We start from the raw sequence: 25,320 nt of genomic DNA, 5'->3' as shown, positions 1-25,320 counted from the left end.
TTGTAACCTATGCCCCTATTGATGAAGGGAAGCTTGCCATACCCTTTCACTACTCTGTCTATCTATGTTTCCTCTTTTCAACCCCTAGATCTCTCTGTTGTAAAACACTCCCAAAATCCTTGGCATTTAAAATAAATAATCTCTCCTGGTTAACTTCCTGAAACGCATCACTTCACACCAGTCTGAGTTAAATTCCATTTGCCACACCTTTGCCCATTTTTCCAATTGTTCTGAACCCCACTGTATCCTTAGAAAATGTTCTTCACTGTCCACTGCACCACCAATATTGATGTTATTTGCAAACTTTACAATCATGCTACCCATTCTAATCCAAATCATTAATTTACATGACAGACAAAGCAGGACCCAGCACCAATCCATGCAGCACACCTCTAGTCATGGGCCTCCAATCTGAAATGCAACACTCCATTACCTCCTTCTGATTTCTTCCATTGAGTTAATTTTGTATCCAACTGACTAGCTCATCCTGGATCCTATGTGATTTAGCCTTCCAGGCCAGACTACAATGCAAGATCTTATTAAAGACTTTGCTGTGGTCCACATGGACAACATCTATTCTAAATGTTGTCATTGTGTCTGCCTGTACCACTTGTTCTACATACCCAATACACTCTGTGTAGAAAAAGTTGCTCTTTCATGTTCCCTTTAAATGTTTCCCCTCTCGTCTTAAATCTATGCCCTGTATTTTTAGATTCCACTACCAAAAGGAAAAAGACAATGTAACCATTCATCATATCTATGCCCCTCATGATTTATAAGTTCACACCTCCCCCTCCTGGATTTCAGGGGATAAAAACCCCAGCCTAAACAGTCCCAAGTGCTCCAGTCCCAGTAAAAGATAAAGATCTTTAAAACCAGTGCCAACATTGCATGCTCACAACTTGCTAACCCCAACCCTAGCTAACTCTCCGTCTTTGAAAAGTAGGAGGAAACCAGAGCACCAGAGAAAACCCATTTGCTCATGGGAAGAACATAGCAACTCCTTACAGACAGCAGTGGGAATTGAAAACCAATCAGTAATCGCTGCCACTCTAAACAGTTGTGCTAACTGCTATGCTAACAAACGTGTGAATCTTTTCTGCACCTTTTCTAGCTTATTGACATCCTTTATATAGCTAGGTGACCAGAACAGTGCAATTGTAAGATGATATCCCAACTCCTGTACTCAGTGCCCTGACCATAAAGGCAAGAGTGCAAACGCTGGCATTATTCTTTCTTCACAGAAGATTAGAGGGAAAGATGTAATCAAAAGAACATTGTTTTGATTGCATCTTTGTGTCTACCTCCTCTTTTATCTACTCACACTAAAAGACTACAATAGCACAGAGAAGGTAAAGATGGCAATTGGAGTATTGTTCAAAGATTCATTTATTATCAAAGTATGCAACTCTGAAATTCTTCTCCAGGTAGCCATGAAACCAAGAAAGAAAAGAAAGGCAGAACGATCATCAACCCCCAAATCCCCCTCCCCATAAAAAAGCAAACAAAAACGGAACAGGCATATCATCCCCCAAATCACCCCTCCCTGCACAAAAAAAACAAACAAATGGAACAACCACATCACCTCCAAATCTACCCCCCATACAAAAAAAGGAACAATACAGAACAGCCACATTGACCCCCCAAATCCACCCACCTGCATCAAAAACTCGAGAATGATGGGGCGAAAAACGCAGAGTACAAAAAGACAATAAGACCAAAAGAAGTCCATAGTACAAGTCCACATCCAAAACACAGAAAACTTGTGCAACATTTTCCGTGCACAGTGGCAGGCTCTCCCTTCATCTTTACCTTCCTGTTCTATTGAAATTGTAGTCTTTTAGTGCAGGTAAATATATAAATCAAACCAGGTCTTGCAAATATCATCATTCAACCTTCTTAAGCATTTAGTTTTCTCTGTCTCTATCATCCTATGGGGTGCTATCCTGGTGTTGGTGAAACCTAATTTTTCAATAGAAAGAGCTCAAATGATATCAAGGGCTCTGGATGTAGTTCAGGCTTTAGGCTGCATATTCTGTTCATGAATGGTGGCTTACAAGCCACAGCAAGGGCACTGGATAAGGGGAATGATCAATAATGAATACTGTCATTTTCTGGGAGAGCAGGAGATTTGTGTTCCTTGCTTTCATTCAACTGCCAGATTAGGAAAATTGTCAGATTGTACTTTCAGCCAGAAACAACATAATTTTGATGTCTGCCAGCCAAAGAAAAGAACAAATTCAGTCTATAAATGGGTGAATGTTGTGGATATAGAAGCTGAACTCAACTACAGCATATGTTAAGTTTTTCTACAGCCAAAGACTTTTTTTTTAAAGCTCAATCCTTTACCATTGCAACTTCTTATTTATTGATTGCCATGAATATAGAGGCATCCTAGTGCCATGCAGGCGGGTGGTTGGGGTTGGGGAGGGGGGTGTAGGGGTTAGCTGTTGGTTGAAATCCTAGGTAGTATGCGTGTTTCTGGAAATTAGCTTTTTTTACCAAGCTTAATTTCATCAAAATATCAACATCAATGTCAAGTTTATTGTCGCATGCATAAGTACAAGTATGCACAAGTGCAATTAAAAACTTGCAGCAGCACTACAAGCACATACCACCGTATAAGTAGTATTCAAAAGCAAAGCATAAATTATACAAAATTTTGACAAGAAAAACACGAGAAGTACAAACATAAGTCCATTATAGTGTAAAGTAGTTAAAGTAAACATCTCAATAAACAAGGAAACTTTAAACAGTCCTTTTCAGAAGTGAAAGATGCATGAATATGATTATCACATTTATTTTAAGATGAAGATAAATAGTGTATCCTGCTGATGGAAAGTGAAGCTTTTTTGAGTTTTATATGCATGCAATTACAACATGTTGCCAAATACAGATTTACTAATCTGGGCTAACTTTGGATTGTTGAATTCTTTTCCTTATCAGGAATGGTGAACTCCACTTCAGACATTATTTGGCCTACTCAACAATTTCTTCTCCCACAGACAAAATTGAATCCTAATGGAATTAGCAGAACTCCAACATTTACAAATCTTGAAGTTTCCCATTCTCACTCCATTTCATAAAATAATCAACAAGAACAACAAGATGTATTTACAGTGCTGGTAAAAAGTATTCACCCACCCCCAGCCCAGGAAGTTTTCATAGTTTATTGTTTTACAACATTGAATCACAGTGGATTTAATTAGGCTTTTTTGACACTGTTTGACATTGACCAACAGAAACAGACTCTTTCGTGTCAAAGTGCAAACAGATCTCTACAAAGTGATCTAAATTAATTACAAATATAAAGCACAAAATAATTGATTGCATAAGTATTCACCCCCTTTAATATGATACACAAAATCATCACCGGTGTAGCCAATTGGTTTTAGGAGTCACGTAATGAACATCACCTCCATATCTCCAAATAGAGAGTCAAGGTGTTTCAATTGATTGTAGTAAATATACAACTGTATCTGGAAGGTCCAACTGCTGGTGAGTCAGTATCCTGGCAAAAACTACACCATGAAGACAAAAAAACACTCCAAGCAACTCCACAAAAAGGTTATTGAATAGCACAAGCCAGGAGATGGATACAAGAAAACTTTTAAGCCACTGAATATTCTTTGGAGTACAGTTAAGTCAATCCCATCATGAACTGGAAAGAATCTGGCATAGCTGTAAATTTGCCTAGAGCAGGGGATTCTCAAAAACTGAGTGATCGTGCAAGAAGGGGATTAGTGAGGGAGACCATTAAGAGACCTATGACAACTTTGGAGGAGTTACAAGCTTCAGTTGCTGAAATGGGAGAGACTGCGCATACAACTGTTGCCCGGGTGCTTCACCAGTTGCAGCTTCATGGGAGAGTGGCAAAGAGAAAGCCACTGTTGGGGAAAAAAAAAATTCACATGAAATCTCAGCTAGAGTTTGCAGAAGGCATGTAGGAAACTCTGAATTTGGCTGGAAGAAGGTTCTATGGTCTGTTGAAACCAAAATTGAGCTTTTTCGTGTAAGCTGAGTACCGCACATCGTTAAAAACACACCATCCCTACTGTGAAGCATGGTGGTGGCTGCATCATGCTGTTGGGATGCTTCACTTCAGCAGGTTCTGGAAGGATTATGAAGGTAGAGGGTAAAATGAATGCAGCAAGATGCAGGGAAATCATGGAGAAAGACCTGATGCAATCTGCGAGAGAACTGCGACTTGGGAGAAGATTTGTTTTCCAGCCAGACCATGACCCCAAGCATAAAGCAATAAAACAGTAAAACACGTAAGCTTCCAAGGGGGTGAATACTTTTTATAGGCACTGTATTTAGCACCTGAAATACTTAAAAATTATCATAAGGTGTACCGCAGACACGTTATCAAACTTGATATCTAGCCATTTCAGGAGACATCAGGGCAAATATCTCATATCTTGGTCAATGGGCCTTAGTCCACTCTATAATTTGGGAGAGGGGTTTGTTAGTAGATATAAAGAGGCAGAGAAGCTAAGAAATGTAATTCTACATCTCAGGGCTATTGCAAAAGAGACACGGCAGAACCATTGAAGCTTGTAGTGATCAAGCGTTCAGAGCTGGAACCACATTTTTTGCTCTCCTCTAATCCACACAGGTCCCCTTGGACACTCCATTCTTTGCACCTATCATTCTTGTCACCCCCTCTCCTTCGCTTCTTTATACTAGCTATCTGCCCTTTGCTTTCAGCCCTGATTCAAGGTTTTGACCCAAATTGTCAACTATCCCTTTTCCTCCACCGATTCTGTCTGACCCATTAAGTTTATCCAGCAGTTTGTTTCTTGCTTCAGAACTGGGGAATTTTTTTTTTAAAGTGTTGTATTCCTATAGTCAATTACAGAAGCAGAGAGAAATGAAGCAATGGATGGTTTTGAAACAAGAGTTAAGACATAAAAGCTGTTGGATGTTTAAATAGGAATCGATTTAGATCTGCAAGTGCAGGATAAATGGGTAAACGGGTGTCAGTGTCTCAGAAGCTAAGTACCCACATATTAAATGTCTGATAAAAAGGTTGAAAATCCTCAACAGGCTTCGTAGCACCAATGGTGCAAAATCAATTCACATCACAGATCAATGGTCTTTTATCAGAAGTGAGAGAAAATAGGGATAAAGACGTTTTAGAAAACAGAGAAAAAAAAACTAGAGGCGAGAATGGAACACTAGGCTAACGAATCTCAATATAAGCTTGAGGAACAGAGCCTGATCTTTTGAATAGGGTTTTTGGACTTGACATTGAATTCCACCATTTCATATGTAATGCCCTGGTTCACATGGTTCATATTTTTTCTCTGTTATGCTTTTCTGTTCTTTGCGTAGGCTGCTTGTTTGGATTACTGTTGAAGATATGAGATGGGAGAAATGTGTGTCATCCAACTGGGATGAATGGATTCAGGGGAGGTTTCTCTGCTGAGCAACACTAAGGTTGGGCTTGGGGCTTTTGAGAGGGGAGAAGAGGGAAGAGGTTGGAGTAGTCGACCCAGAGTGGGGCCGTGATTCGACGAAGCCCGGGGAGATCGAAGGAGGATCAGCGAAGGGGAAACCGTGAGCTCCAACTTGTGCACAGTAGACTGTTTCATTAAAATTGGCCCTTTTCTTTTTTTTTTGCTTTTTCTCTACTAACCCTTTAGTCAAATTAAGAATTATAAAACTAAATCTTTTACTTTTATGCAGCATACTGGCTATTATTACGTGGTACTTATTTGTAACAGGGTAACATACCGTATCACACAGCATCCACACAAATGGGGATTTGGGGGGCTTGCACTTCAATCTCCCACGTTTGACAGGGCCAGAGGGTGTCACCTCTAGACTTACGCAGCCGACGGAACTAGAGTGTTACACATATAAATGCTGAGTTTTGAAGACAGCACGTCAGCCTGTGTATTAAAGTTGCAGTAGTGCATGATAGATACACAGCAAACGATCTATTGTAAGTTTAGTCAGAAAAGTGTCTATTTAGAGAGTTGAGGAAAGAGAAATTTCATCAAAGGGAAGTAATTTTTCCATTAGAAATGTCATTGGTGCAGTGCAGCTATATACTGCATACGTTATGTATGTAAAATCAAATTCAACTATCTGCAACAAATGGTTTTCATCCTTACTGACAGGGTGATTACCAAATCATATTCATTATGCCAGACTGTTTCCACAACTCCCATTTACAACTCATCTAGACCTATATTTCATTTATTTGCTTGTACTGTTACCATCCTCCTCAAACAAGAAACCATTAAACATTTTACCTCTGCTGATGCTGCCCAATCATTGATCATGCTTTGATTCTGTCCTCTGCATTTTTATAACTCACTTATAAAATGTTATAACTTTTTTATGATTTTTATAAAACTTTATAACTTTATTCAGTCTGTTGGAAGATTTTTGAATTGAACGTGAACTCTGCTTTTTTCACTCTACATTTCTTGCTGAGCTTGTTGAATGTTTCCAGCACTGATTGTTTTTATCATGACAGCATTGCAGGACTTCTTACTAAAGTTGACGCTCAAGTTGTTTATGGGAAAGGATTATAAGGCTGTTATTGAGGAGCAATAATTGACCATCAAAATATTGAAATTTTTAGGAAGCAGAATAATGTTCCAAATGTCTAAATTTTTAATTAATTTAATCTTGTTTAATTAAAATTAAATAACATTTTAATTAAATCGGAGCATCAATTTTTAACAGCATAAAGACTAAAGCCAACACTTGACTATAACAGCATGTGTATTGCATGGTGTAATGATTCAGTCTTTCTACGACAGGTGTGAAATCAATGATATTATATACCCATTGTAAAATACATTGAATTTAATAGGAGTCTGAAGATAACAAATTCTTAGAGCTTGTCTCTTTTAATGCAGTTTTTTGTGCTATTGTGTTAGATCATGCTAGCCATCATTTTTGAGTGAAATAGCTGTGGAGTATGCAGCGAGAATGATCCCCGAGAACAGAAGTGGGACTGGTAATCTCTCAGAACACTCCATTGGCACTCCAATGGTGAAAAGATCTGCAGACACCCAGACTGCTCTACCATGATTTCGACTTCCGGATATGGAGATGTTGAGTTACAGAAATGTTGTTTTCCCTGATGTGCTCACTTACCTCCTTGAGGATAGCTTTCTGCTGTCTCCAGCAGGTGATGGTTTTTGAGTTGAGAAGGCATTTTGCTGAGGTCAAACAAGTTGTTTCATGCTAGGAATGCTTTTCCTGCATGAGTGCAATCTCTTTGCACTTGGCTTTGCTTTATTCATGTTAGAAGGCAGCCTGAACTTGTGCAGCATCTCTCTACTCATGAAGAACAGTTCTTGAGATATTGAAAGCTCGTCCTGAGTTGCATTCCTGTGAGAGCAAAAATCTACTCATAACTAGCAATGAAAGTCTTTTTTTTTAAAAAAAGGAAAATGTTAGAAACGTATAGTAGGTCAGGCAGTACCTGTGGAAAGAGAAAGTGATCAGAAACTTTTGCTTTATTTTTATTTCTGTCAATGCTGCTTGATCTATCCTTTGAGAAAATCCATTCTCCAGTGGCATATAGTCATTCCTGTGATTTTATGATGCTCCTGTGTGGCAGAGCTCTATCTTGATAAGTGTTGAAATTTGTGGTAACAGCAAAATAATTAGTGTGATTCTCTTCTTGCCTGTAGGACGGTGACCATTTGAATTGGTTGCTGTCTTGTCTGGCTGTATCATTGTATGATACAGAAGCTGCACTTTATCAGACTGCAAGACCCTACAGAGAATAGTGAGAGCCACCGAGAGGATCCCTGGCATTTCCCTCTTCTCCCTATCTGTGCCCTTTACCAGTATTTTTTTTACAAAGAGCCTGAAGCGTTGTTGACGATCTCTGCCACCAATCCCACAATCTCTTTGACCTATTAGTGTCAGGAAGGAGATGCAGGACAAGCAAAACTAGAACTGCCAGACTGGGTAGCAGTTTCTTCCCTGAGACTAATGAATACCCTGCCACCACCGAGATCTTGTCACTAGGGTAGCAAACTGTTTACTGTCACCTGTGCTGTGCACTTTGCATGCATTTTGAATTATATTTTATTAACTTAATTGTGGTAATATTTAGTTTTATGTGTTGAGGGCACACCGTGGTCTGGAGGAATGTTGGTTCATTTAGTTGTATATTTGTACAATTAGATGACAATAAACTTGAACTTGAATTTACTGTAATCCAGAGATTTCAATCCTTGAGTTTTTGCCTTTTAACCTTTATATTCACTCTGTAGATCTAAGCCCTTTTACCTAGGTACAGAATGGTTTCCATCGGCTCTCTCCCTACCTTGAGAATGTTCTACAACTACTCGGACTCTGGTATCCAGGAAGCAATATACCATGCCAGAGTCTCGATCAATGCCGCAGGATCTCTGATCGGTTTCCCTAACTACCAAATCCCCTGTCACTGTAGCTTTCCTTGTCTCCAGACCTACTGTTGGTCTATGGGCCTAGTCACTGTTGCTGCTCTCCTCTGAAAGTCAATCTTTAACTGCTCCCCCAGCTCAATAGTATCCAAAATAATATACTTACTTCCGAGAAGAATGTCCACAAGGAAATCCTGCTTTCTCTACCTGTCTCCTCAATCTTTGCTGGTGGTCACTCATGTACTTTAAAGTGGGGGGTTATATGGAAGGCATGGTTTGAGGGTCGGCACAACACGTGGGCCGAAGGGCCTGTACTGTGCTGTACTGTTCTATATACCTGCTGCCTGCATCTTGAGTGTGACCACCTCAATAAAGCCCTGGCTGTGATGGTCTCAGCATATGGATGCTTCTGACAGAGTCCAACTGTAGTTGCATCAGATTGTTGCAATCAGTTAGGAGCTGTAGGTGGAAGGTAAAATACCTTTCCTTACCACTGCTCAACCTGCTAGCTGAAGCCTCTCAAAACAAAGCCTTAGCACTTGTAACTCAAACACAGTACTGCAATCTCAACAACAGCCAAAGTGGCCGCTGTGCTATAGCACAGCTACTTCTAAATCTCACCGGGATCCACTTGCTAGGACTGTTGAGACCAAGGAGCGATTGGGCTTTACCTTGTGTTTCTTCCATAAATTTGTTTTCATCAATTATCCTCCCTAGCTATTTATTATCTGTCCAGAATGTACCAGAATTGTATGGTTATTTTTGTCAGCAGGCTTCAGTCCAGCCAGCATATTGATTCAGGTTAAATTATTTGACAGCCTCCAGACTGTTAGCTTAATAATGAATTTAACTTCAAATATAAAATTTCATTTTTATGATAAAGTTAGAATTTATATTAATGAAATCTGGAAAATAAAATAGATTTTGATTTCTTGTAAAATGCAGAACCCTTTCAAATTTTTTTTAAGAAGTACAAATAATTTTTTTGTGCAGGAAGAAGAGGAAGGTTGGAAAATGGCTCAGAGTAACTTCCTTCCAACAGTGGCAGAAGGTCATAAAACATATGAAGGTAGGAAAAAGAATTATGTACATGATAACATTTAATGTCATGTTTAAATCTATCCCCTGAACTATTAAAATATATATTATTGATGATATTACAGGGTTTTTGAGAACTAAATCAAAAGAAATAACACAATGAAATCTTAATTTTATCAATATTTATTAATTTTATTGTTTCTTTGATGTCAACAAGCCTGGAAATTCACCTTAAATATCATAAATAGAATTCATTCAGTGAGAGGCAATGTATTTAAGAGGACAAACAAGGCAAAGAAATATGTAATAAATGCTTAGTACAGTGATGTTTAGAGGAACAGAAGTGTCTTTGAGTGCATGGCTACAAATTCCTAATGAAAGGATGGGATGCTAAAGTTGGTAAAAAGGCAGACTTATCTTAATTGTCAGAGAAATAATATCAGACTAGAAAGGTTTCCTAATTTTAATTAAAACGAAATGTATGAGAATCCCAGGCAAAATAACTGAAGATTGCTTATTTTCTGAGGAAACGGATCAATAATGAGGATTTATAAATTTAAATTAATTGCTGGAATTAGAGGAAAGTAGATACAAAGGGAAGTGGTTCTGGAAGTCACTCCCTGGAAAGGTGGTAGAGGCAGAAAGTATTCAAATGACATGTAATGTTTTATGACCTATGGAAATGATGATTGATTTTTGGGAAATGAGATTAGTTTAAATAAGTTGCTTTGCTAATATGAACACAGTGGGCTGTATTGTACTGCATCTGCTATGATTGTAAGATTTAGTAGAAATATACTGCTGTGATACTATTTAGAATGTGCTAGTCAGAACAAAACTTTTTACTATTGCAGTAACTAATACTTCCGTTTAAAGAAGAAACATAAGTTGTTCAACACAGCAGCTTGAATAATTTGAATTAACTTATCAGCTGCAACAATGCAATCTACAATTTATTGACTAAACCTATTGACGGTTTCCTCATTAAGCTCTTTCCTGTTAATAATATGGTTTTAAGACATTCAATCAACAGCAGAGTGCCACTGGAAATTTTGAAGGTTACAGTTTTGCCAACAAAAACTCCATGTATCAATTGTGTCAGCCAAACTGCCTAGTTGTGAGTTTCATTTTATGTAGGAAAGGGGAGGGAAAATAAATCAGTGGCCTAAATCAGTGGCAAATTCAGCCTAATTTGGCATCATTTTCATAGCCAGGCTAATGATTGCTCATATCAATTTCTCACTGCTGTATTTGAATAAGATGCACAAATATTTAAAATGTATTTTTTCTGCTCGCAAACCAACAGTACTAGATGAAGAGTAAGACGTGCATGTCCTTGGAATTTTCTTACCTCTTTTCCTTCACAAGATCAGTTTCGTAACATCGTGGTGTTATTGATCTCAGTGAGAAGTAAATTGGATATTGTGATATTTGATTTATCATTCGGCAACATATTTAAATAGTGTCTGCACTCGGTCAGAGTAGCCCATGCTGTTCAGCTGCTGCAGACATCAGTGGGTAACATGGGGTCATGCATAGTGTTGGGAGAACATAAAAACGGCATATTCATCCTTAAGGGATCCTAGATCTTTTAAAGTGGAGCTGCTTATAGGCATAAGAAGCGGTCAGATGCTTTTAAAAACAAATCTCAATTGTGATATTTTAAGAAAATATACAAAAATGTGAACTCTCTAATAACATAAAATGAGGAGAGAAGGGAACATTTGTTTCTATGGAGTGGCAGGAGACATTCTGCTCCTAATTGAAGAAAACAGCAGAAGGAAGTGCAGAAGAATATTGCAATGCAACTTAATGTAATTATAATACAAGAGAATTGTAAGAATCTAACACCAGGTGTCAATTTGGATAAAGTGATTCTCACTGAGTCTATCTGATTAACAACTATACCTCAAGCATCTCTCACTGCTTAATTCAGGAATTGCCATCACTCAATTACCGGCAATGTATAATCGAACTTAACAATTAATGTTTTACCTTATGATATCATTGAATGTTTTGCAAATCTCCTATCCATAACTTGTAGCTTAAAGGCACTGGCATGGCAGTCATAAAGCCCAGGAATGTTGTAAAACAATCAAGGACACAGTTGCAGTGAGAGAAGCTGGTATGTAAGTGGGAGCATCTGGCAAGAACTGAAGAGGAAAAGATTACCTGGATACTCTTTATTGCCATAGAAGGGATAGGACTAGTCAGTACAGCTGGGATATCACTGAAACTGCCTATTCATGGAATTGGACAAAGAAATGTTATGGTCTTTGCTCTTCCAATTTTTTCTTTGTTCTACTTTTTACCTTTGACTTGAAAGAGTGGTGAAGTAATTCTGATACTCAAATTAGGCCCTTGCCAGTTAGAGGAGGAACATGACAATGCAGCAGCTGAAAACATTGAGATGAAGGGATGCCATCACTTAATTTTAAACTTTCAACATACAATTCAGACATGAATGCAGTTTTTATGTTTGAGGCTGGGGTAGTGGAGGGATCCTCATGTGGTAAGTCATTAAGCATGCAGACTAGAATAAGGTTGGAGGAAATGGTAGCTCACATTTCAGTTTCCTGGGAATACAGATATACACAAGTTCATAGAAATAAAAATGCTGAAGCAGGCCATTCATCTCATCATGCCCATATCAACCATATTCCTAATTAGAACCATATGATGTTGTATGCTACAAAAGTAGGCTCATGGGTATAGAGAACAAACAATAGGTGCAGGAGTAGGCCATTCAGCCCTTTGAGCCAGCACTGCCATTCACTGTGATCATGGCTGATCATCCACAATCAGTAACCTGTTCCTGCCTTCTCCCCATATCTCTTGACTCCGCTACCTTTAAGAGCTCTATCTAACTCTTTCTTGAAAGAATCCAGAGAATTGGCCTCCACTGCCCTCTGAGGCAGCCATTCCACAGAATCACAACCCTCTGTGTGAAAATGTTTTTCCTCAACTCTGTTCTAAATGGTCTACCCCTTACTCTTAAACTTGGCCTCTGGTTCCGGACTCCCCCAACATCGGGAACATGGTTCCCACCTCTAGCGTGTCCAATCCCTTAATAATCTTATATGTTTCAATCAGATCCCCTCTCATCCTTCTAAATTCCAGTGTATACAAGCCCAGTCGCTCCAATCTTTCAACATATGACATTTCCGCCATCCCTGGAATTAATCCAGTGAACCTACGCTGTACTCCCTCCATACCAAGAATGTCCTTCCTCAAATTTGGAGACCAAAACTGCACACAATACTCCAGGTGGGGTCTCACCTGGGCCTTGTACCACTGCAGAAGGACCTTTTTGCTCCTATGCTCAACTCCCCTTGTTATGAAGGCCAACATGCCATTAACTTTCTTCACTGCCTGCTGTACCTCTACTTACTTTTATACTTTATTGTCGCTAAACAATTGATACTAGAACGTACAATCATCACAGCGATATTTGATTCTGCGCTTCCCGCTCCCAAGTACAAATCGATAGTAAATATTAAAAATTTAAACTATAAATCATAAATAGAAAATGGAAAGTAAGGTAGTGCAAAAAAACTGAGAGGCAGGTCTGGATATTTGGAGGGTATGGCCCAGATCTGGGTCAGGATCCGTTCAGCAGTCTTATCACAGTTGGAAAGAAGCTGTTCCCAAATCTGGCCATACGAGTCTTCAAGCTCCTGAGCCTTCTCCTGGAGGGAAGGGGGACGAAAACTGTGTTGGCTGGGTGGGTCGTGTCCTTGATTATCCTGGCAGCACTGCTCCGACAGTGTGCGGTGTAAAGTGAGTCCAAGGACGGAAGATTGGTTTGTGTGATGTGCTGCGCCATGTTCATGATCTTCTGCAGCTTCTTCCGGTCTTGGACAGGACAACTTCCATACCAGGTTGTGATGCGCCCTAGAAGAATGCTTTCTACGGTGCATCTATAAAAATTAGTGAGGGTTTTAGGGGACAGGTTACGTACAATGACTGATGAACAAGGACACCCAGATCTCATTGTACTTCCCCTTTTCCTAACTTGACACCTTTCAGATAGTAATCTGCCTCCCTGTTCTTGCCACCAAAGTGGATAACCTCACATTTACCCACATTAAACTGCATCTTCCATGCATCTGCCCACTCACCCAGCCTGTCCAAGTCATCCTGCATTCTCATAACATCCTCCTCACACTTCACACTGTCACCCAGGTTTGTGTCATCTGCAAATTTGCTAATGTTACTTTTAATCCCTTCATCTAAATCATTAATATATATTGTAAATAGCTGTGGTCCCAGCACCGAGCCTTGCGGTACCCCACTAGTCACTGCCTGCCATTCTGAAAAGGACCCATTAATCCCTACTCTTTGTTTCCTGTGTGCCAACCAATTTTCTATCCATGTCAGTGCCCTACCCCCAATACCACGTGCTCTAACTTTGCCCACTAACCTCCTATGTGGGACCTTATCAAAGGCTTTCTGAAAGTCCAGGTACCCTCCATCCACTGGCTTTCCCATGTCCATTTTCATAGTTACATTCTCAAAGAATTCCAGAAGGTTAGTCAAGCATGATTTCCCCTTCGTAATTCCATGCTGACTCAGACCTATCCTTGCCACTGCTATCCAAATATGCCGCTATTTCATCTTTTATAATTGACTCCATCTTCCCCACCACTGATATCAGACTAATTGGTCTATAATTGTTTTTTCTCTCTCCCTCCTTTCTTAAAAAGTGGGATAACATTAGCTACCCTCCAATCCACAGGAACTGATCCTGAGTCTATAGGACATTGGAAAATGATTACCAATGCGTCCACGATTTCTAGAGCCACCTCCTTAAATACCCTGGGATGCAGACCATCAGGCCCTGGGGATTTATTAGCCTTCAGTTCCATCAGTTTACCTAACACCATTTTCTGCCTAATGAGAATTTCCTTCAGTTCCTCCGTTACCCTAGGTCCTCTGGCCACTATTATATCTGGAAGATTGTTTGTGTCTTCCCTAGTGAAGACAGATCCAAAGTACCTGTTCAGCTCGTCTGCCATTTCCTTGTTCCCCATAATAACTTCACCCATTTCTGTCTTCAAGGGCCCAACTTTGGTGTTAACTAATTTTTAACTCTTCATATACCGAAAGAAGCTTTTACTATCTTCCTTTGAATCTTGGCTAGCTTACCCTCTATCTCATCTCCCCCCCGCCCCCCGTATTGCCTTTTTAGTTAGCTTCTGTTGCTCCTTAAAAGTTTCCCAATCCTCTGGCTTCCTGCTCATCCTTGCTATGTTATACTTCCTCTCTTTTATTTTTATACTGTCCTCGACTTCCCTTGTCATCCACAGTCGCCCCTTACTCCCCTTAGAATCTTCCTTCCTCTTTGAAATGAACTGATCCTGCACCTTCTGTATTATTCCCAGAAATACTTGTCATTGTTGTTCCACTGTCATCCCTGCTAGGGTATTTTTCCAGTCAACTTTGGCCAGCTCCTCCCTCATGGGTCCATAGTCCCCCTTGTTCAACTGTAATACTGATACTTCCAATGTTCCCTTCTCCCTCTCAAATTGCAGACTAAAACTTATCATATTATGGTCACTACCTCCTAATGGCTCCTTTACCTCGAGTTCCCTTATAAGTAGGCAAATGTTTGGAAGCTTACTAGAAAGTTTGTGCACATTCCTAGAATTATGTATCATGTGTAGCAGAGAAAGTGGTTACTTAAGTGAGAATTTATGCTCCAATTAAGGCCTTTTCCCATTACAGGATGAATACAAATATTCTGACAATCTATTATGTAGCACAACTCTAGACCTTTCCAAAATCCAAACAAACTGCATCTTTTGACCATTTCATCTGTATCTCTTCAAACAAATCAGTGAGGTTAGAAAGAGGGTATTTTAAAAGACAGAATACTGTCCATGCAGATGTTGTAAGCCCTTTTCCTTATCCTCAGTTTTCTCTTGGCTATTTATGTTGATGGCATTTTTTTTTCAATGGATAGCTTGTTTTGTTTAACAGACAATAATTTCTACGGATCTTTATAGTGTTCCACTTTAAATGTTTACTATTTTTGTTCTGTATTCATATCTACAAATATTTTGACTCTTTTGTCTTTTCCGATTTTAACCTCTCAAAGCCAGCTGTCTTTCACTTATTACACTAGTCTTTGTGCTATTTAAGTCCTCAGTTATTTTCCTAAACATGTACTAGATTGCAGGCTGTTCCCAGGTTACGTTGTTTTCCATTCCTGAGAACTGTCTGCAAACTTAATTTTCCGTAAGTTAGAAATATTTTCTCCCAAAACAAGATTAAAAATCCATTACCCAATATAGTTAAGTCTTCTCTACCTTATTAAGTATTTCATTTTCTCTTTGTACCCCAATTGCACTGACATGTATTTTCTATAGTTATTCATATCATACCCAGAACTAATGCAGGATTTCTACCTGAAACCTTGACAATTCCTCTCCTCCCATGCATGCTGATCAACCTGCTGAGTTCATTCATTTTGTTGCTTCAGTAAAATAAAGTTGATGTTTCAACTCATCAGAGCATTGCTCATTGAGGACTCATTTCTGGAACTGACCATTGCTAACTGCTGATGTGACATTGCCATGTCAAATGAGTTTCTCCAGCATTTTGTATGTGTGGCTAAAATTTCCATTGTTCTTTTTCACTTTTACCAGCTCCCTTCTGAAATTTGCAACCTTGCAATTACTCTGTGCCAACCCCTACCAGATGAGAATTTCCAGCTTTAATTTATTATTGTAAGCTTTGTCCGATCTCTTGTTTCTTAACCCACAATTCTGAACAATTAAGTTCGTGGTATTTAAAATTTCTTCATTCATATCATTGTTATTTCAGGCAGTTCTCTAATTTCCTATATTTCTTCCTCCAGCCACTTTTAACTGTATGATGGTCTTTAATTCACTCCAGTTTCTTGTGGAAAGAACCCAGTGTAGCAGGAAGAGGGGTTTAACATGATCCATAACCAGCTGCTCAAAGCACGTCATCATTGTTGAGGTCAGTGCCACTGGACAGTAGTCATTAAGACAGGTTACCGTCGCTCTCTTGGCCGAGATGATGGTGGCTGTCTTGAAGTCTCTGGGGTTAGTGGACTGTTCTAGAGAGATGTTGAAGATGTCAGTTAAAACATCTGTTAACTGGGCTGCATCATTCCTTCAGCACCCAAGCAGATACATTATCAGGCCCTGCAGCTTTATGTGAGTTGATACTGGCTACGGTTTTCCTTACATCAGCTGTGAACAGTCAGAGTGTCTGCTCCTCATTGGGGACAGGGGTGGGGTAGCTTCCTCACTGGCAGATCAGCATTCTGATCTCTGAGTAGTGCTCAGACCACTGCTGTCAACTGTGGCTTCTGATTTGCCCTCATAAAGATGTGTTTAATAATTGTGATATTCTCAGTGCACTTCTTGTATAACTAGTCAAAGAGCCCACATGTTAATGTGATTGTCGTAAGTAGCTGCCCCCAAACATGTTCCAATCTGTGTTTTCAAATCAGTTCTGCAATGCTGAGGTTGCTCCTTCTGGCCAGGTCTTCATCTCCCTTTGAACTGGTTTGACTCATTTAATCAGAGGTCTGGAGGCAGGAATTAGCATAATAGATAAGTGGTGAGGGTATCCCAGGAGATGTCAGGGGCAGACTTCAGTGCACCAGGCATGTAGTTCCCACCTCTTGTAGCAAAGTGAACATGCTAATTAGAATTTAGACAGGACTGTCTTTAAGTTAGCATGGTTGAAGTTGCCAGCAACAGTGGGGGAAAAAAAAACTATTGGGTGTGATACTTGGGGGTCACTAATGGGACCATAGAGCTCATGCAGTGCTTCCCCAACATTAACATGGGGGGGGGGGGGAAGGCGGGGTGTATACAGCCACAATCACAAAGGCAGTGAACTCCCTCGGTAAATAGAAGGGACTGCACTTCACCGTTTTAAAAACGGTGTACGGTGAGTTGTCACTAGTGAAGCACTCACACCAGTCCTTATTAACATAATTCACAGTTTTCATCTGGGGATCTTATTAGAGGTTACAGGATTTCTATTTGGCTGAAAAGAGATGAAACGCTGCAGGTGGATGGCTGAATCGAGGGTGGTATCCTGGAGCCACGATTCCGTCAGGATGCATGCGCAGCAATCGTTCATCTTGCACTGATTCAGTTGCAGATGCAGTTAATCTAGTTTTTTTTCCCTTGTGATTGATTGTTTGAAAGCAGAATCGACCTGAGAGCCAGCCTCTCTCATGAATACCAGCATGTTTACTACATTTCTGTTTTCTGGTTCAGCTAGACTCCAGCCACATGCATGTCCTGTTGTTCGCCATCATGGATAGCTTCCTTGTTTGCATTCACAGTGGGGTTCCCCATGGTTTTTCTTTTGGCCTTACAGATAGCAAGCATATTACACAAACTAAATACCATTCGGGATTAAGCTTTGCTATATTCCTGCCACCCAGCCTTCTCTCAGTCACAATTTTCTTTTTCTTGAACCAGAACCTGGAATATCACTATGAGCTACATAAAACTCATCAGAAACTCCACTTCCTGCTATATCCAGGATGTTCCAAATTCACATTTCTGCTCAATAACTCTGACCCAGAGTGACAGAAGGCATAGGACAATCTTTTTAGGAATTGGATAGTTTCGCTGTCCATAACTTCCTGCACAGCAGGGCAATGTGAACATCTTCAGTTTGTAAACGGCTACAAAAAGGTTTTTGACCTAAAACTTACAATCTATTTCTTTTTTTCTACATATGCTATCTGAACTGCCGTGTATGTACAGCGTTTTCTATTTTTATTTCATATTTTTAATTTTCAGCTACAACTCATGATACCAGTTCTGCTGCAAGCATTTTCTGTCCTGTGGAACTCGGTTCATGGTAGTATCATTGCACCTTGCAGAGAAATCTGAATGATTGAGTTAAATACTCTGGTTTTACTACACGTGTACTACACATACTTTTGGCTGGCCTCTGGTTTATTTAAATATAATTGCGGCAGCCACATTTCTCATTTGCGGATTGCTTGGGTAATGAACCATTTTCAAGAATAGAGCCTGAAGGCTGCCAGTACGCTGAAAATCTCCAATTGCTTTTCTTAGAATTAGGATCACAGAGTGTATAAGATGCAATGATACATGAGCTAATTTCAACGCAAGGTAATGTGCTCCTCTTACATCTCCTACTACCTGCTTGTTTTTTTTTGTGTTTAATCACATCATAGTTCATGAAATTAACACTATTAACATGAGGCAGTCTTTATAATGAAGGGCAGGAGGTTGTGTACAATGGTGAAAAGGGTTCGGTTACACTTGTACATGTGGCAGTAAAATATCTGTCATCATTTCACTCTTCAGAATATACAGCACCTCTGCCCTGAAGTTAAGCTTCATTGAAATTCCTAAACTGTCAGCAGGTTGTAGATCAGCCGTTCTTAGTATTTTTTTTAATGATAGAAACTTTTTTTTTTAAGTTGGAACTTGTTTATGTGGGGATTCTTTATCCAACTGAATTCCTGAAAAGGTTTTTGCGGCAGGAATTACAAAATTATTCAGTCATTTTTCCATTTACATATCTTTTTTAAACACTGCCTAACATCCAGAGCAAGTAAAATAAATACATGCGGATCTTGGTCTGTTCTTTTAATTCCTGTCTGACAGTATCCGAAGCACAAGTGGGGGACTTGTCAAAGGAATATTTGTTTCTAACATATAATTTATTTCCAAATGACTATAAAATCCTTTAATTGTGGGTAACTGGGAAATATCAGTGCCTAGCCATTACTGCATTCTAGAGTAAATGTACTGAATTTGTATTTACACAAGGAAAGATTGTAAACATTATATATAAAAATAACATATAATTTTACCCTTTGTGCTACATTTAAACCCATCCTTCCAAAGGGGTAACTGTACACACCCAGTTCATTTTTACCACTGTGTTTGAACAAAGCAAGTATGGTCGCCTTTTGCCCTGCATCCGATTCCTTACTCAATAACGTAATCTCAAACTTCCTTATGGCGTGAAGGTCATCTGCCCCATAACAACTAGAGGAAATTGTCCACAATTGACAAGGTAGAGGAAGACCCTGCGAGGAAGACCCTGCAAGGAAGCTGTGTAGCTGCTTTGCGACAACGGAAGTTATATTAGACAAGCTAAAACATCTTAGCAGTTGGGTCAATTGCCATACAAAATATCTGAGTTAAATAATTAAAACTTGCTTTTGCAGCATCTTCTTATCTGCATGTTACTGTCTATCCAGTTTTTAAAAACTGCTCGTTTACAAAACCAAATTTGAAACTATTCATTGAATAACTTTTCAAATAAGGTTGCATGGTAGGATAGTTTATCAATGAAAATAAATCAAAGTGAAATGAAGAATGGTTTAAATTTAAGTCTAATGGAAGAGGGGCATGATATGGAGACTAGCAGTAAGACAGAGAAGGAAAGACAAATTTATGTAACAGGTGAGGCCAGTAATACTTTATTGGAGGAAAGATTTGTTTGCATTCGTAGCAATGCAGAGAATTTTCACTAGGCTGATGATGAGAATTTGATTAGATAGGTCTATAGTCTAGATTGATGGCTGATCCTCTTGATGTATATGTTTACCCTAGCTGAAGAATATCGAAGGATCAAAAGAGGCTGCTGAAGTTTGAAGACTCAGCCAGCTCTATCATAGGCACAACATTCCCCACCATCACGGACATCTTCAAAAAGCTGGCATCCATTATTAAGAACCCTCATTATCTGGGACATGCCCTCTTTCCACCCTCAACATTTTAGGAACAACTTCTTCCCCTTTACAATTAGGTTTTTGATCTATCAATGAACTCAAAAACATTACCTTGTTATTTCTCTTCTCTGTTTATTTATTTTTGTAATAAATATTTATATCTTGCATGGCACTGCTGCTGCAAAGCAATAAACTTCAATGACATATGTCAGTGATTCTGATTGTGAAGGGTTAATGAAGAGAACTCCTCACATCTGGTTATGAGTCTCTGAAATTCCCTATGCCAGAGAGCTGAGCCAGCTGAGTGATTAGGGTATATCTTCATTGCCCCAGAATTACCCTCCACCTGCCCTTTGCCCATTTATTTCAGTATGACCTATGGTGGAATACTCTCGGAGCTCAGTCCCAATACATCAAATGACAGTGTGTTATATGAGGACTGTTTAGTTCAGCCAACTAGACTCAAAGATGAGGTGTCAGCTGTCAATATTCACACTCGTTCTGTGAGACACAGGACATAAAAATAACACAAATATTAGAGAAAATTGCATTTAAGAAACATAACGACATACTAACAATTATTTAAAATTATTGATGCCAACTTTTATAAATAATAGCAATATAACCATTCACCTTCAATGCCAGAAATGACATCTATCCATTTATTTGACTGGAGCTGTAATTTTTTTTGTGCAAGGATTAAATTTCTATAGGATCAGTGCATAGATTTTGCATTCCAAAAGCTGGCAACCCTGCAGTAGATCATGTGCTCTGTTGGACTCCATAAAATGCCTGCTGAAGAAGCACAGGGGCAGCTTCTGCTTGTGGGAGTTGGACACATAATGCTGTTGTTGATGGAGGCCACAACCTGTATTGGAAACTGAGCGTATCTGTGGGGAGTTGTGGATAAATTCTAGGATTGGAGATATCCTGTCTATACTGTGTTCTGACAAATCAAGAGTAAAGTGACCAAACCTTGAAGTGGAGATGAAGCCTGTGTCTTCAGATGATCTTTCTTCTTATCGAATGATAAACTTGGCTTGATAGAGTAACATATACCCTGTTCCTGTTTCTTGTATTTTTATATCCCAAAGCAATTAATTTCCTGCATTTTTAACAATTACTCAAACATAATATGTTTGAAAACAACATTGTGTACAGGATAATCCCTAAACATTGATGTCTGATGCTAATTAATGGGAAGCTATTGGCTGACACACTGAGAAGATTGTTCTTGTTGAGCTGCATTCTGTTGCCATCTGAGAACAGGTGCTATTTGAGCACCGAGAGTTCTTGTCATTTGAACATAATTGAAGCCTTATGGAATGAAGTGTTGGAGCAATCTTGAATTTTATTCCTTCAGGTTGAATTGAACAGGCTTAACACTAATATGGACCTTTTACTAACTGAGGCACAAAGAAAAAATATTGGGAGAAAAGAAATTATAAAAAATGTGAAGGCATATTTTGTGTCTGTCTTCACAGAGAAAGACAAAATCACCAGAATAGTAGATAACAGAATGAGTAAGTGCTGGTGAAATAGAAGTAGAAATTAATGGGGCTGAATACCAATATATTCTCAGGACTTGCACCCTAAGGGTCTGAAACAAAAATTGTATTTGGAGCTGATAAATATATTGCTCATCATCTTCCAAAATTTCACAGATTTTGGAATCATTCCCACGGATTGAAAGGAAACATATGTAACATCATTCTTTAAGAAAGAAAGGCAAGAGAAATGGGGGACCATAGGCCAATTAGCTTGACATAAGAAATGGGGAAATGCTAACAATCTATTTTAAGGAAATGGTAGTAAGGCACCTCCCCTACTCAGCAGCTCTGCTGGTTCCTCCTCTTCAAATGGCTTGTTTCTGTGCTGTATGACTCTATGATCCTGAGCAAAGCCGTTTCATTTATAACATAAAGGTCTTTTTCTCAACTTATGCTACAGGGGATGGCTGCCATACTCTAATTCAAAGACAGTGTCTTAATAATTTGTCTTTAAGCCATTTGGAGTTATCTACAAACCCCAAAATTCATTTGTATTCATCCTTACACAATACTGCCATGCTCACTACTATAACAGTACCTTTCAGGGAACAATATGCATCACTAGTTGTATTGGTTGGGTGCTTTTTCAGAGATTTATTTTCTCAGTAAGGAGACCTTGTGGGGGAACATCAGGAATGAACAACATTGTTCTAATTGTTGGTGTTTGTTTCCAAAGATTTTTCTGAGGAGAACACCAAAAGTTAGTTTCAAAATACAGGTTTCCCCCGCTATCCGAAGGTAGAGCATTCCTATGAAACGGTTCATAAGCCAGAATGTCGTAAAGTGAATAAGCAATTACCATTGATTAATATGCGAAAAAATTTTGAGCGTTCCCAGACCAAAAAAATAACCTACAAAATCATGCCAAATAACACATAAAACCTAAAATAACAGTAACATATAGTAAAAGCAGGAATGATATGATAAATACACAGCCTACATAAAGTAGAAATATTTTTCTACAGCACTGTCTAGCGCAGCGAAAATCTCACGGCAGCACTCTCGGTGGAAGCGCTCTCGGCAGAAACACTCTCTCCAGTAACTTTTAAGCTATGAAGCTGCCTAATCATACCAAATAACACATAAAAATACATAGCCTATATAAAGTAGAAATAATATATGTACAGTGTAGTTTCACTTACTGGAATCGGGAAGACTCCAATAAATTGTAGTTCCGTCACAGTTAAACACTTGCTTATATGAATAACTACCTTCTGTAATTATTTTCTTCAGTTCTGCTGGGAACTTTTCGGCAGCTTCAGTATCAGCTGAAGCACCCTCTCCGGTAAACAAACTATGAGGCTGCCCTCGCCTCAGAAACCAATCAAACCACCCATGACTACCTTTAAATTCCACTTTCGCAACACTTTCATCACCATCGTCCAGTGCTTTCTGTTTCAGCTGATTAAAAAGACTGACTGATTTCTCCTTAAGAATAAGAAAACTTAACGGAACACCACGCTTTGTACACCCATCAATCCACTCAAGCAGTAGACTTTCCATTTTATCCATTATTGGATGCCGACTAAGAGAGACCACTTTGCTACGAGCAGAACCAACAGTAACATGGGCAGCTTTCGAAAAACAGGGGCCACCTGTATTGGATTTAGACAGTGAATGGAAGAGTGATACCATATCAAATAGGCATTTCAGAATTTATAGTATTGACATCTGAATGCATGGTTTGGTGATACAATTATACTCTGGGATAATCAAGAAACGAATTGGATGAGTGTAAAGATTCTGGAGTGTTACAGACCTTAAAGAAATTACATTGGTTAAATGGGCTTTTTAAGATGAGAATTAAAGAGAAATTAATTACTCAATTGGAAGGCAGTATAAATCAGCAAGTATAAGAATGATCCATGAATTGCATTTTGTGTAATTTAGGATTTAGCCATAAAATCGTCATGAGAAAGAGGAAACATAGCCAGCAGTTAATTAGATTATTCAAAGTTGAAAGTAAATTTATTATCAAAGTACATGTATGTCACCATATACACCCCTGACATTCATTTTCTTGTGTGTATACTTAATAAATCTGTAAAATAATAACCAAAACAGAATCCCTGAAAGTCCCACCAACTTGGGTTTTCAACCTATGTACAAAATACAACAAACTGTGCAAATACAAAAAGGAAGAAATAATAATAATAAATAAATAAGCAATAAATATTGAGAACACGAAATGATGAGTCCTTGAAAATGAGTCCATTGGTTGTGGGAACATTTCAATGATAGGACAAATGAAGTTATCCCCTTGTTTCAAGAGCCTGATTGTTGAGGCATAGTAACTGTTCTTGAACCCTGTGGTGTGAGTCCTGAAAATAGGGGCACAAGTTAAGTTTTCACAATGAACTGAGGCACCAGTAAATCTTGACAATATCATATAAGTAGGAAAATGTGGTTTAAGGGATATATCACTAAATCCACATAGGTCAAAAGGTCATCTTTGCATTGTTCCAAACAGTTTGGTTTCAGACACACGGCAGGGAGAGTGAGAGGAGAGGGAGAGAGGAAATGGGCTTTGTGACTGGGACCAAAATCAGTAACTGATAATTCCAATATTTAGTTGAATTTTTGTTCATCCATTGTTGTATGTCAGACAAGGAGGCTGACAAAATCAGGCAAATGATTTGGGTGAGAGGTGAAGTTTGATTAGTCAGTCAGGTGACAAGAGTGAGATAGAGCCTGACACTATTTTAAATGATGTCAAGAAATATGCATGTGCATGAAAAATCGGCGGGCCATTTGCAAATTATTGTACCATGACTAGACAAAAATAGAGCCATGAAAGTGCAGTTCTATCTGATTGGTTGACATTGGATGGCACAACATAAGCATTGCTGCAAGGAGATCAATGCTGAAGGTCTCAAGGTTCCCACAAAGGCAACTCTTTTCAGACAAAATTACACAATCTACAACCCACTCCCAGTCTGCAGGTTTCACAGCTAATAGGCACTTATGAAAAGTCCTCTGGCTTCTCTAAGAAGAATCTGATGAATAGATGAAGTTGCAAAACTAATCAGTTGCTTCCTCCCAATGATTGAAAAATGTTTTTTCCAGTCCACAATCACAGTGCATGTTCTGTCCATCCAGAGGCACAGTGAGCATGATATTTACTGTATGGAACTGCTAGAAAAATGATTGGGTCATTACCAGACACTAAACATATTTGACCATACAAAAGACTTGTATCTGTTCATCAAGAAGGGCTGTGGATTATCCCCCGCAGATTTAGCTGTCCATTAGAAATTTACCTCAGTCCAAATCATGTTTATTATCGCTGTCTTATATAATGTGAAATTTGTTTTGTTTCCTGAATTCATTCACTCCATAATAGCTTCCTAACCAATGGGTCTACCATAAAACCAATTTCAATGATTGCTAGTGTCAAACAAGGATGCCAGTATCACCCTTATGCTTTTTTTTAGTGTTTCTCATTGCAGTATTGCATCTACCTTCCAACAACCTTTAAGAAATAATAGGTAAATATTTATTTTATGGCAGCTACACTCCAAAGCCAAGTTCCCCAAAACCTTAGCTGTCAAACTACAGATGAGACTTGCACTGGGGTACAGTCACCAAGTCAAGCTCTAAAACATTGAAACTCATTCAAGGGAGTGGGCCT

General features: G+C 39.0%; 1 protein-coding gene across 5 annotated transcripts in view; it reads left to right on the top strand.

The window, feature by feature from the left end:
• iqca1 (IQ motif containing with AAA domain 1) overlaps positions 1-25,320 on the top strand; it is a 192,034-nt gene that overhangs the window by 57,228 nt on the left and 109,486 nt on the right. For all 5 annotated transcript variants that reach the window (XM_072259601.1, XM_072259600.1, XM_072259599.1 and 2 more), the window contains exon 9: positions 9,378-9,453. In XM_072259601.1, coding sequence (XP_072115702.1) covers positions 9,378-9,453 — 76 coding nt within the window. The remainder of the gene's footprint in view (positions 1-9,377; positions 9,454-25,320) is intronic.

This window comes from Mobula birostris, chromosome 6 (genome assembly GCF_030028105.1).
Source record: "Mobula birostris isolate sMobBir1 chromosome 6, sMobBir1.hap1, whole genome shotgun sequence".
Lineage (NCBI taxonomy): Eukaryota > Metazoa > Chordata > Chondrichthyes > Myliobatiformes > Myliobatidae > Mobula > Mobula birostris.
Note: the sequence above shows the minus strand (reverse complement) of the source record. Positions and strands in the feature narration are given on the sequence as shown.